At 38.8% G+C, this 14615-nt stretch overlaps 1 protein-coding gene across 3 annotated transcripts in view; it reads right to left on the bottom strand.

The window, feature by feature from the left end:
- Nucleotides 1–14615, bottom strand: part of RNGTT (RNA guanylyltransferase and 5'-phosphatase) — a 187828-nt gene that overhangs the window by 28101 nt on the left and 145112 nt on the right. For all 3 annotated transcript variants that reach the window (XM_080585426.1, XM_080585425.1, XM_080585427.1), the window contains one exon: nt 4393–4459. In XM_080585426.1, coding sequence (XP_080441552.1) covers nt 4393–4459 — 67 coding nt within the window. The remainder of the gene's footprint in view (nt 1–4392; nt 4460–14615) is intronic.

Raw genomic sequence — 14615 nt, 5'->3', positions numbered from 1 at the left:
TGACTTTCAAATCATTAATTCACTTAGTGCTCTCACCAGCTAACCGGAATAGCCATCGTTTTTATGAGCTATTGAACTTACTGAAACCCATTGAGTATTACTCCAGAACAAGAGCAACCACAAACTTCATGCAGTAACTTAAGGATTCTGCATCGTGAACTCTGCTCAAAGTAGCAACATACAAAATCTTATGGTATCTACGAACAGGCACAGAATATTACACTATAGGAAAAGAAAAATTCCAGGCAGATCCCTCTAGCCAGAAAAACACTCTTTAACATCTTCTAATCTAACTGCTACTAGATACAGGATTCAAAAACTTCAGGAGTGAGTGCTTCACATTCCTTTTGTATGATGAAGTACAGAGATCAAACATCTATCAAGCACTACCACTAATATCTTTGAAAGGAAGCCAGGAGGAGGGAGATAGGTAATTTCAGTTAATCTTACCAGTTCATCTATGTCTCAGAAACATTATAAATATTAATATATATAAATATTAATGAATTACTGCATATGAGGAAGAAAGACATAGAATAATCATCTCTAGAAGAGGCATCAGTATTGCAAAACCATTTCACAGACTTGCCATCTATAGCCTTCATCAAAGACACTAGTACAATTATCTTCCTGTACAGTCCTGGAAAATCAAAACTTCTGTGCAATTGCAAACAAACACTTTGATAAGAAGCTGCTCTCTGCAATCTTTTAAATGCACATAAATTGAAACATGAATTTATGAGTACTAACATGGCAGGTTATATGTTTACTATGAATATTTCAAAGACCTGGTAACAATCCTATTTGTCCTACTGAAAGTGCACTAAAAATGCATTGGAAGTACTGTTGTAAAAATAATGGTTCACTTAGAGTAATAAATCTACACTGACAGAGGAGTGTAGTGGTTTGGGGCATTCCTTAATGCACACGTTTGGCAAGAAATGCCATATCTTAATAGAAGGCCTTAATACTTAGGATGTTTGCAAATGAACGTGACTTGGTAATTTATATAACAAGAGAGACCAATCCATCACACAGTGAGCAAAAGCAGATCTAAATAAAAGGTTGCAAAGACTCTCCCTTATATATATATGTATTCCAGGACAAAGTTTGGTTCACGAGTCTTTTAACTGATGGAATCATTAGCAACCATGTATGAAAGACCTAAAAACTGCTGGAGGAAGAACGAAAGAAGCTTGTGTCAACAGTTCCAAGAGACCACTGCATACCTCCAGAGCACGTACATTTTGTTTAGCAGCACTATCTCTTAACGTGAATTATTACTCCCCACTTCTGATACTGAAGATCTCTGAGCAGTTGCAGCCTCATCACTCTACCCCAATTCTGCTGCTGTCGGGCAGCTGACATTTTCTAGAATCTCCGAGCAATCAGATAGCAGTCTGAATTAAAGAACTGTATTGTGTTTGTTAGCTGTGTATCATTTCCTGGTTGCAAACCACAGAAGAAATGATCCTCAGACAAACGAGGACTTCAGGATTACCTTTAGCACCAGAAATGAAACAAAGCAGTGGTGTGCAAATATATGCCCATATATGCACCTATAGCTCCAAAAATAAACATTACTCTTTAGAGAGTATAGCCACGTGGAATTAGCTCGTTCAAACGTGTCTCTATAATCTACACTAATTTAGCAGATAATAAGGTTTGTTTTCCCTAGGTGGTAACTGAAAGTTATTTTGAATATCCAGATTGCCTATTCTGTGGCAAACGCAATATTTAGTATGAGACCACAGCAGCAACATAAATTAGAAAGTCTAATATTAACGTACCCAAATTAAATGTATAACAGATATTTATCAAGCATTACACCATATATACAATATGAACAGCAAATATTGAAGAAAACATTGTTGTGCCTGTATCTTCAAAATTGTGCCATTGCCTACCTTATAAAAATGCAACAGCAGAAACGCAGAAGGATACAAAGAGTTAAAATGATGTTGATTGCAGATGTTGAATGGCTTAGATACAGGGAGCAATTACATAGATTAAGTTTTTGTAGCTTGGAGTACACAAGACTGGGGGTGATGTGAAAGAGAGGATGAAGTCATGCATAGAGAATAACTGCTAACCATTTCTCGTAACATAAGGCTTAGGTTGAACCAAACTGAATTATCAGGTAAGAAGTTTAAAAGAAATAAAATGATACGTAACTCATAATGATAGTATGGCTTTGAATATTGAAAATTCAGTGGAAAATCACTTAGGCACGTTCAGGGAAGAAGGTCCAAAAAAAGTTGCACAAGCATGCAGGTACAACTTCCAGCAGAGAAGCCCCTGGATGCAAAGTGCAGGAAACTGGCTGCGTGCTTTCTATATGTGCTGGTTTTGCACTTTCCCTACTCATGATATCACACGCAGTCCTGCAGTTTGATCCCGTGCAGGATCAGCTCTGGAGGTGAGAGCAGAACGGCCTCTCCTTGGCTGCAAGTGAGGGTGATGATACTGCTGTGAACTGGAAGTGGCTGAAGAGTGCAACAGTGAATTCACAAATTCTCCCCAGCCATGCAGAACTGCCCCCCTCATTTTGCTGCTTATTATTAGAAGTGGATGAGGTAGGTGAGGGTGTGGATGGGGCCTAATTTGGAAGAACTGTATGAGAAGGAAGAACCGTATGAGAAGCTGGTTGTATCATGCCAGTCGTTCTTCCATGGAAGGACAAAATATTTCCACTGCTGCCTGGGAGACCTGCCTGGGCTCTACCTCTTCTCTTCAGCCTTGCAATTACACTTGCACAGCACTCCAAAGTGAAATGCTGTCACATCTTGGAGATCACCTACAATTAGTCATTCAAGGCAGGGTTAAGCTCCCTGATTAACTCTGGGATGGGAAGCTGAGCGAAGAAACTCCTAAGAGATGACTGTGAGCGAGGCCAGTTCCTACCACACACTAAAAAAAAATATAAAAAGGAATAATCACTCACCTCAGGCACTTTCACTCCTTAGCTGCTTATGGATAAAGGATAATATCTTACCAGTGGTACCAGGACCACAATAACAGGATGGAGCCTAACGGCAGCCCTCACAAAAATGGCATCCATCTCAAAGGAGGACTGATCTTCACTGGGCAGACAACTGCCAGGTTACCCACCCGGAGGCAGTTTATAGAGGTGTAGTTTATTAAAACAGATTATCTTTTATTCCAGAGATGACAAGGTGATTACACTTAGCTTTGCGGACCAAGTGAGTTCAGACTCCCTCAGTATCTTTTTGTATTTTTTATGTTTGTACCTTTCATTTACTTATACAAAGCATTTAAACAAGCACTATTATAAAAGGGTTATCACAACAAATATACTAGCTAATTTGGGAAGAAACTTCTTGCAATACAAGATTTCGTGCCAGAAACATTTTGAATTGTTTGATTTCCAAACTGAGTAATATACATGTAGGAACTGGGAAGACGAAAAGCAAACATATGTTCTTTTTGGAGCGATTTGAAAACAGTACCAAGGTTCAAGGTAGAAAAAGCAAATTTTCTAGATATGGTTGGGAATACTGTTCTTTGGAATTGTAATTAGGCATGGCAAAGAAACACACTTGAGTTTTAGAAATTAAATTTCATTTTGATGTAAAAAAAATAAATAAGACTTTTAAAATTGAGAGGCATAAGAGTGTGCACTCCATGGAGGGTACAACATTGCCAAGAGTGCAGGATATACAGTAATTACTGGTATCATTTGGGACACATGAGCATTTCAACATTCTAAGATAGAGATCACATTTCCACATCCCACCTTAATGACTGACATGTTAATGCCTATCTCTTTTTGTCCTAAAAAAAATCCAAGTGATGCTCATCAAAAGCAGACCATATATCCTTGTAAGACATTTTTGTTTGCAAGTGACTTGAAAATAACTAATTAGCAACTGGCAATTAGAAATGTGAAACTATTATAGTTCAACTGAAGGAAAAGAAACAGTAAGTCACATAAGACAAATGATCTTCCAGCAATTGTATGAGCCTTTCATAATAAATCCAATAATACTGGGAAAACAATCTGTGCTTTTTACTGCAGTGCCTTCCCTGTCAAGGATCACTTGAAGAATTACAGAGTTCCAAAGTGGCTTTGTTTGAAATGTCACTGACAAGGTAACCTAAAAGAACATTTTACTTCTCATAATTAAACCAGAGTCAAAATTAATCAAAAGACAAGAGGAAAAAACTAAACTTCTTTGACAAGTTAAGTATGCAGTATGCAGTTGTAACTAAAATAAAACCCAGAATATGGTAAACAACACTAAAACAGCACTACTTCCCATTATTCTTGCTGGAACTGTATCAATACACTAAGTTCTCTATATCAAGACTTAAAACATACAGAAGTGAAATCAGTTAAATGGCCCCTTCCCCCCTACTTGTTAATCGTACCTTAATTTGTGCAAAAGGTCTGTCAAAGTTTCCAACATAAAGAAGACCAACATTCTGGGTGAGTAGCCTAAAAAAATGAAAAAAACATCTTTTAAGATATCACTTTATATCCATAAGTTTTTTGCATCCCCATTAGTTGTTCCTGGAATTCATTACGATAGCAAGAGCTACCTTTGCAAATACAATTATGCAACTCTACTTGAACTAGTACAAGAAGGAAGAATGCATTAAAGATGGATATGCACTGGTAATTTGTGTTTACTGTGAAGAAGCTCTTCAACAAAATAATTTCACAGGCTCCTTTGTGATGAACGTCACTCAGTAAGACACAAGAACAGCAGGAATGTACCGTATCTATTTATTGGAGAACTTAGAGACAAAGAGACAGCAAGAGCACAGACTAATAATAAATACATTCAGAGCAACAGGCCTAAGAGTTAAAAAAGATTAGGACAAATAAAAGCATGCACAGTAATACAAACACATCACTAGAAGAAGAGAAATAACAGAGAATCTCTGCTATGTTGTCTAAGGGCTTCCTAAATAAAAAGAGCACCAGATCTAGTTTGTGCCAGTTATTATATTCTCTTGAACTCTTTATAGAGCCCTTATGGGCACTACCAAGATTCGGAGGGATGGTGGGATAAGTTGACTCGAAGGTTCTTAATCAGAGTCAGCTTCATTTCTGCAGATACTGGGCAAGTCAATGTCACTACTACACCAACTCCCAATACCAGAGGACCATTAGGAGGCCCCTCCTAAGAACAGGAAGACAAGCCCATCACTGAGGGAAGGTGCCCAGCTGAAAGTGTACGAGATCATTGTGCTGTTCAAACTGGACAACTGCTATTTTGCCCCTGCTAAGCAAAGGCAAAGAGGTCATCACCTTACGTTTAGAGGTTCCACACACATAGCGCTGAAGTACAGACACCTGTAAGGAGAACTCTTTGATGACATACCACTAAAAGAATTCATTTTGATTAAAAGGGACATTCAAAACTCATCATATTTTTCAGTAGCTCCAAGTTTTCATGAAGTGTTTGCTATTCAACATTTTTGAGTTTCCTTTGATTTTATATCCCCTTGCCTTTAGTAATAAGGCCTCACCCGTGGACTAAGTTTCCCCCCTAAACAGAAATAACCAGAAATTAAGTAGGACTGTATGTATCATTTTGCTAAAGCATGACACCAAGGTGTCTCTTTTTAATAACATCTATATTTTAGGCATGCGTATCATGTATATATATATCTTTAATTCATAGTGAGCTACATGTTTTTTTCTGTATATAATCTGGTTGTCATTTTCAACTAATTTCTCACCATTATCAACTCTATTTTTAAAAACAAAAGAAAATATAAAATTAGATGACAGCAACTTGTTCTTTTGACCTTCAATCCACACAATGAACACATCTTAGCACGATTTTGATTCTTGCCAGTTCTGAAACTGATATACTTGACCTTAAAACTGTTTCACTACCAGAGGAAACTGGTGGAACTCAGCAAAATGGCAGTCGAAACATTCGAGTATATAAAACAGTTTGCAAGACGTGGCGTCAAGCTGTGTATCATCTTCAAAATCCTTTTGTAATTAGATACTGTATATAAAAATATCCTGGGTATTGACGGAAATACCCAAAGGAAGGAAAGACTAGTAAGGATCAGAGCAAATCAGTCATACTATGGACAGGTAAGCAACTTTCTCACTTTGCCCATTAGTGCTCCTGGTCTGGGAGACCTTTACTGTTTTGCAGTGGTTTTGCCGTATTGACATACAGAAGCCAGGATGAGCACGTCAAATTCATTTTCACTCACAGTAAGTTAAATTCATTTAGAACACAGGTCTCTGGAGTTCAAAAAGCCAGTGTATTGATCAAATCTTCTCCTAGGAGTATAAAGGAAATTCAGAAAATATTTAAGGTCTTTCTAAATGAAAAGAAACATGTGAAGTAATTACTGAAAAAGGTTAAAAAGAGAATCCATAAAAAGGATTTGGGGTATGCCAAGAGGCATACCCATAAGAGGCAACTTAATGCAACAAAGTATTCTTAAAAAGAATTACACATAATTTTGTAAGGCAAAGAAAAAATACAAGCCAACAAGCAACACCAGCTGCACTTCTAGTAAGGGACCAAAAAAAGAGAAGTGATATACAGCGTGATTATTCTCACAGTTATTCTTTCTGTTGTTTTCTTTACTGGAAAGAAATGTAGGATCATTATAAATTTGAGTCTTTATATGGTTTTATTTAAAGGTAATGAACAGCTAGGGAACCTTAAAACTGGTCTTTTCTGAATACAACATAGCAAGTTAAGTAGGGACAGCTATCCCCTGTTGTACATCCAAAGCCAACATACACACTGCAAAGATTGCCTTCCTCATATGACTGATAACGACACAGAAGTGCAAGCTTATTACTGTTTATTCACCTTTTACTACCTCAGCTGAAATGAGTTTCACTAAAAAATTTTGATTTGTATTCACAAGTCACTTCAAAATTCAATGCAATTTTGGGAAATTTTTAGGGAAGTGAAAGTCACTTGTAACTCTCTTAAATGAAAGGCCACATTCTTTAGTTTTCACAATTCCTCTCGAGTTCTGAAGTTCAGAGTCATAACCACAACGCCAGTCCGTTTTCCGTACAATGAGCACTCGTGGTTGAAATGAGCATCCCAAGATGAACATGATGTAATGTCCTGAAATATTCCCCCCTGCCCCAAAGAGCCTGAGCAATCAAAAAATTCCAAGTCTCATGACTAGTATAAACGCTTTTAGGGTCATTCTTACCAGCACAATTTCCGTATTTCCGAGACGGAGCTCACACAGCAGAGTGTGGAGACGATGCTGGCTGCAGCAAGAGTTGCTGCTGAGGCTCTGGAAAAGCCGAGCTCCTGCAGGAGAGCTACCTCTGCCTCAGCTGCCACTAGTAGCAGATCAAAAAAACGATGTGCCATTGAGGAGAAGGGTGACACAAGGAGTATGTGCCAGTCCCCATCTCACCCATCATACTTAAAGTACTTTTAAGTCTCCCAAATTAACTTTAGACCATAAACTTTAACGCATGTAAATTGATACGGATATTGTCTCCTAATGCTCTCAACTCACTACCCTTCTAAGTTAAGTGATAACATTTGCCTTTGAAGACTTCCCAACTGTGGTCAGGTTTGGTTATAAACACTTCCATGTCTTCTTATGCCAATGCCTTCTCAAAACTAGAGCTGTTTCTTATCTAATTTCACATTTTCACAGTTCTGTTCTCCAAACCACATCAGCAGTACCCAAGTCCAGCCCTGCCAACAGCTGGACTTCACTGGCTGAAATCAGTACCAGCCTAGGAAACACTGGTGATGGTTTCACAGTGCAATGATCAGATTTGAATTTCACATTCAAATAATGACCTTAAAATTATGAGAAATAATCATCAAAATAGCAAATGTCTACAGGCACTTCAGTACGCAGATGGACTTTTACTTTAAAATATGCAGCAATATACAAAGTTGCCTAAACTAATCTTATGAGTTCACAGATTGCAGTATGTTTTATTTGCAGCATATTCCATTCAATACATTATCAATACAGTTCTCTTTTTTTTGGTAAGTAATAATAAAACAGAACAAACATACGAAACATCACTCCAAACAGCAGTGGTTCTTTCAGATGTGCTGTCCGTACAGAAAATTACAATCCCCATACTCCTGTCCCATATACCAAATTGAGCAACCATTTATCCAGACATGCCTATTAGGGCTGTTTCATCAAGTTTCATAAAAACACCAGAAAAAAAAAAATGTACCGGGACCGTTTCTGACTTTTGGCAAAATAATGTCAAGGTCATCCAGGCCTTTCCAGTACCAAGAGAACACTGTCATCCAGTTACCGCCAAACCACCTATTTTCTGCCTTCAAAATCCTAGATTTGGCCTCTTCTGTGACCCAAAGCACGGCTGCGTTTTGAAAACCCCAGCTGTAGGAGCTAGGCTTCGTGTGCCCACAAGGGATGCTGACTGCAGGAGAGGGTGCGCTGGGGCACGGAGATACAGAAGAGTGGTGGCAACAGTGACGTAAGGGGGGTAAATGCAAACAAGTATAAAACAGGATTAAGGGCTGGGTGAAAGGAAACTGGGAATAAGGAGGAATGAGACAGCAGGGAATCTGGAACAAAAGAGTGATAAAGGAGTGGAGAGGCAGCCCTCTGGACTGGAAAGCATTGGGGCAGAGCTGTGGGGTGAAAAACCTTGGTGGATTAGTGCTACAGGAGCAGCCAGGGCTGACTTAGCACAGAGCTCACCCTCACAAGCACAGCTGACCTTGATTTGGGTGCTGGGACAGTCCCAGTACCATCGTCTTCTTCCTACCTCCCTCTGCCTTTGGCCACGGAGCCCTTGGGCCCCTGGCAATGGGCTTTGTGAGGACAGCACATTTCAAAGAACCCCGATCACTTCTGCTTCTCCACACACATCTATCCTGCTAACTCACCGGGAGCCGCCTGTTAAGATGAAGGTGGTTATTTCCAGGTATTCTCAGCAAATGCTCAGGCACGGCTCGCTGCCATACAAATGCTTCGACCATTAAGTAGCACGACGTGAAGGCATCAAACAGGTCCTCCACGTACCCTTGGGGGATATGCCTCACGGACACTACCTGAGGTTGAGGAGAACCCCAGCGTCTGCCCCATCACACTTTAAGGGCCGCCTTGAAAGTCTGCTCGGGCAATCTGCTGGAATCTGACCAGTTCGTACCCAAGCCAACCGCGAGCTGCCCTCTGGACTGTCTGGATCCTAGCGCTGCTGTGCGGAGCGTGAGAGAAGGCTTCCAGAAAGGAGCATGCAGAGAAATACAGGAGCAGGGGTGGAGCTAGGAGCCGCTGCCTCTCACAGGAGCAAGTTACTGCAGGTGAGCCGAACGCGGTAACTTGCTCCTGTGCGAGGCAGCAGCTCCTGCGCTTGCTCTGCCGCGAGACCCGTGGAGCATCGTGGGGGGACACACGGACAGTGCCGAGACTCGCAGCTCTAGCGCAGAGGGCAGACAGGCCGGGGACGCGGAGAGCACGGAGTGAAAAAACACAACGCGCACAGTAGAAGGGCTGAGAAGAGGTAAGGTAAATGGCATTAGGAAAGTGGAAATGCCACAGGAAAACAGTGAAAAATGAGCAGGCAGATGGGCTTGAGACATCTGTTTTTTCAAGATGAAAAGCTGCATGAAGCAAGCAGCAGGAGGCATGCAGAACTGCCTACAGCAATGCTTCAGTTATTAACCACCCGTCTGAAATAGAAAATGCAACTTCTTCCTTAATTTTCCTCAATAATGTTCATCAAAATCCAAAAACTTATGACAATCTATCAAAGGGTATCTTGCAGTATCTGTATTAGGCGATCCTAAAATGCATCTCGACAGCCATCACGGTTGATGAATAGTTCAATACTTCACCTAAGTCACTGGATTCGGTATTGCTTCTGTATTGCTGGTTTTATCCTTGACTGTTGCCTGCTTTTCCACTACCACTAGCAACCGCCAAAAGGCCTGATTTTACACGAGTGGTTTAGATGTGCCTTTTCTTTTTTTTTTTTTTTTGGTAGAACTACAGGCTGGCAGCGAAGCTCTGCTAGATCTAACATGACTTCACTGTTATGTTACACTGTACAACCAGACAAGCACTTGAGAGCATTCAGGACTGCAGAAGCTTCTAAGACTCAACTTGACAGCTCTGCATATCTCTTTGTCTTCTACTGATGGCAGCGCTGGAATTCACTGCCATCACTGAAGGACAAGGGGCAGCACCCACTACGTCTGATCCATTCTGTTACTGGGACGAATTCGCTTCAGCTCAGACAGGGCTCGGGGCTCGTTCTGGTTGATGGGAACGGTGCACTGACACCTGGAACACCCTTGCTGTCTGCATGGAAGGGATCTCACCCTAGTAGATACAATTAAACAGAAATACCCATTCCATCGATAAACAGGATTAAGATCTAACTTCACTTTACAGTCAGAAGCAGTTGCACGTGGCTTAAATGGGACTGAGGATCTGATCTAACAGCTTCATCCTGCACATGCTGCCCAAAGACATTTGCAGACTTCACAGAGTTTGCTGGTGAAAAGACTTCAGTCCTGAGAAGCTGTGTACCAAGTATGGACTAGGTGTGAAGCAAAACCGAACAAAAAATCTATCCTGACGCTCAGTGATGTTACTGACCCTTGTGCACAGCCATACCCCTATTGCTAGGAGTATCTCTGCATATGCATTAGTGAATGATTAAGGCTGGAATGGGGAAAAAAATGTTTAAAATAAAAATTGGACAGTCAGATAAAATTTTAGGAAAATCAGTGCTCTCTCATGCCAAACGTCCACACTTAAAATAACCACACAAAAAGGATTAATATTAGTTATTACCTGAATAATTTTATATTTCATTTTAAAATATACCTTCTCTCTGATAAGCACATACAAAGAATTTCATTGTTATGCTCTACGTATGCTTTTAACTATCTGTAAAAATTTCTCCTGATGCATTTTCACATTTTAGGCAGAAATGACTGTTGTAAATTAAAAACACAAATGAACAACTGCCCTGAGAACAGAAGCGACCCTTTGTGAGTTCAGTAACTACATTTTCCAACATTATTTTAATGGCTTTGACACATACCTTTGAAGATAAAAGTAACTTTTATATGTAATTTTACAAATTTTGTATTCCATTATACAAACAAATTATTTCAGTGCTATGACTAGAGCACAAATAAAGCACCAGGGCACAGCAGAAAGGATGTCGTATCCACACAATCCTGCTAATGTCTTCTTAATAATACAATAAATATACTACATTTATCCTGTGTTCACTTAAACTGCGAGGGACAACAGCACACTGTGCTGCAGTATCTTAACCACAAAAAAGAAGCAGTTCCTTAGCCTCCTGAACCATATTTTGTATTCTACTACATCAACATTTCAATTATAGTTTGCTTCTTGTTCAGGTCAATCATTCCCTATTGCTTTTCAACTCTTCTGATGTATTTCCGTGGAGTATCAAATTCAAGGAAAATGCAACAAAAAAATCAGAAAACCATAAAAAGGGAATTATAAAAATTGATACTATAGAGAATTAACTTTATTCAACTTGAAAAACCATTAATTATTTTATTAATTTGTCTCAAAGGCTGGTGTAACAGTAACAGAGTGAAAATATGAAATTTGGTTTTATAAAATATATAAGTTTTTATAACAGGATCCAATAAAAATCAAAAAAAAACCTGCATAGATAAGCTTGTGAATTTAAAATTACAAGCATACATGGTTAGCGAACAATGTGCATTCAATTTTGCTCGAGTATAAAGTGCCATTGAGAGTACGGTTCTCAATATATGTATTGAGAGTTTACATTTATTCAGCAATGAATCTCGCGTGCAGAATATCGACAATGGAAAGGCAGGGATTTCACATATAAGGAAGAGCTTTTCCCTGCATTCGACAGTGTATTCATCAAACCACTTTTTTAGGCAATGGAAATATTATGACAATTTTTTTTACTCATCAGTCATGCAAGAAAAATAAAATGTTGATGGACAAATATATGCTATTCTAGTGTAATCATCATGGTAAAGAGCAGGCAAAAAGATTGTATATTTGATTTAGGACATTTTCCCTCAAATTATGAGCACATACTGAAAAAAAAAAATGAGGTGACTACAAAAGCCATTAAGCAGATCTGGTTGTATAGAAAAGATGCAAAAGAAATAAAAGAAATGTGTTTGAACTTGGAAAGTAAAAAGCTTGGAACAGATAAAAGTGTTGAAAAAAAGACTGTAAACAATTTTACAATGTTAAATTCATCTTTGCAATAAAATGCCCAAGGTAATTTAAGTAAAACCTTTCCATTTCATGAATTCTGAATTTGAAGACTATCCCAAGCCAAGTTAATGGTGACAGCAATTAGCATAAAATTGCATTCTAAGTAATATTCATGGAGAAGGAAATGCAGCAGACAGCACAAACTAGAGAACTGAATTCAACATCCTCAGCCTTCCCCACTATGGTATTCCAACAGTGTAGGCTATTAGTTTTATTCATACCCACGCTGCTTTCTGAAACACACGCAACTTGGGCAAAAATATCAGTGTTACACGCTAACTGCCCTGCATAGGAAAAGCTCCCATGCTTCGTACTTGAAAGGCTTCGCTGAATTACATCACTCCTACAGTAAATCACTGTCTGTCATTAAGTATTGATAGCAGGAATCTAGCAAGTAACTGATCCTTGAAAGACATGCTGCCACTGAATAACCTCACCACGACTATGTGCCAAACCCAATAAAAATGACATTTAAAGAGCTCCAAACTGCAAAACAAAAGGACCTCGTATTTGAGGTAATGGTCTATAAGTGGTTCGGGATCGTGATCGAAAAGAATAAAACTGACAAGTATCAAGGTTTACTTTGACTTAGCAGAGTTTAATCAACATTATTTTTGCTTGAGTTTTTGGCTTTTTTAAAATTATTTTTTATTATTTTTTTTTTATTATTTTATTTCATTTGAAGAGAAAGATTATACATGAATGCTTTTGTAGAGGTGGATGTTTTCAAAAAACACCCTCGTACTTATAAATTTAACCATACCATCAGATGTTTCCAAAAGGACTTTCTTTTGTTTGCTGCATTTATGTCTGGTGCTGATAATATTTTAAAGTTTGTCCAGGCTTTGCCTTGCAAGCAAATCACATAAAGAAGCATTTTGACTCCATTTACATATAAGTTATCCATAAAAAGTAGAAAGGACAAGTAAATAGAAACAAAAAGTACCCATTAAATAATCATGGCCATTTCTCCACCAATGGAATATTATTCCCTGTAGTATAATGAGCAATTTGGCCAGGCTGGTCATAAATTATCTGAAAAATGAGGCTGCTTGCCTTTTCCTTTGGGAGATTATTACATAGTCCGAGAGATTTCACTATTAGAATCTATTTCTGATAGTAAACCTCAATTTTTCTTTTTCTGAGTATCGTCCCTGTCATCTCACTGAAATATAGGACAGCAGTTAGGAACTATTTCCAACTTGCTGGAAGACTTCCTGACATAGGCTGCGCAGCAGCTCTCCCCACATTTATCCACATCTTGTAAAACAAGAGCTGGCACGTACCCCGGCAGTGGGTTCACTGTAAATCTACCTTCTAGGTTATCCCATAAGGTCCTTTCAGCTTTGCCATCTTTTAAGACAACAAAAGCCACAAAACTTGTAGATTCAACACACAGAATTAAGTTAAAAATTGACATTACAATGCTAAACTTTACAGTAGGAAATTTCCATAAAATAAGGCATCTGACTATACACATTCCAAAGTCAAAATAAAGATAGTTTGTCTCCACAGCTAGTTAAGAATAACAGACTCCTAATATCAAATAAGATAAAGAAGAAATAAATGAGATAGTGGTGACAAAATCTCAAGTATATCCAAGTACAAATCCTGTAAAAATTCAAGAGATTCACTTGATCTATGGAAATACAAGGAGCAACTAAGGAAGACAGGGGCACTGCTGAAAGCTAGGTGATTTGTTTGTTCCTACTGAAAAAGAAAAACTAGAACTAGGTTTCTAACCTAGTTAGAAACTACGTAGTTTTTTTGTTTGTTTGTTTGTTTGTTTTTAAAGTTTCCTAAATGAAATGCCTGCAGAAATAGAGGTACTAAAAGAAGAGCTCTGGGGATAATTTCAGGGAGTAATTATTTGATAATCGAAGTGAAATAAACCACCAAACCCAGCTGTAGTACATCCAAGATTCTTAAATCCACATTTCTTAATAGCTAGGGTCTGAATCGTTAGTAACAAATGGACAAATAAACATAAATCTTTACTATCTAAATAGGCTAATTTCTGCAAACTTCTTGGAGTCCTGCCCTTTAGCTCAGCATCGTTCAGCATGCCCACCTTGGCCATGTGTGGCTGCACTACTTACGGGGTTGCGCATCCCCTGCACTCACACTGTGGCTGCATCTGCTTCTCTTTTGATCATTTTAATGAAAGAGCACTTAAGAAGGACTGGGGGGACAGGAGAGGCACCACACTGACATAATCGATTCAGACTGCCAAAAGGCTTCTGCTACAGTCTCCCACAGTAACATACTTTAAAAAAAGAATAAAACTAGGCAGTAAGTACTTTTATGTGGAAAAGGCTACTTACTATTATGGATCAAGCCTTGGTTAAGGGACTGGAAAGGCAGAATAAACGGTCAGT

This window comes from Anser brachyrhynchus (assembly GCF_964034855.1).
Source record: "Anser brachyrhynchus genome assembly, chromosome: 3".
Lineage (NCBI taxonomy): Eukaryota > Metazoa > Chordata > Aves > Anseriformes > Anatidae > Anser > Anser brachyrhynchus.
Note: the sequence above shows the minus strand (reverse complement) of the source record. Positions and strands in the feature narration are given on the sequence as shown.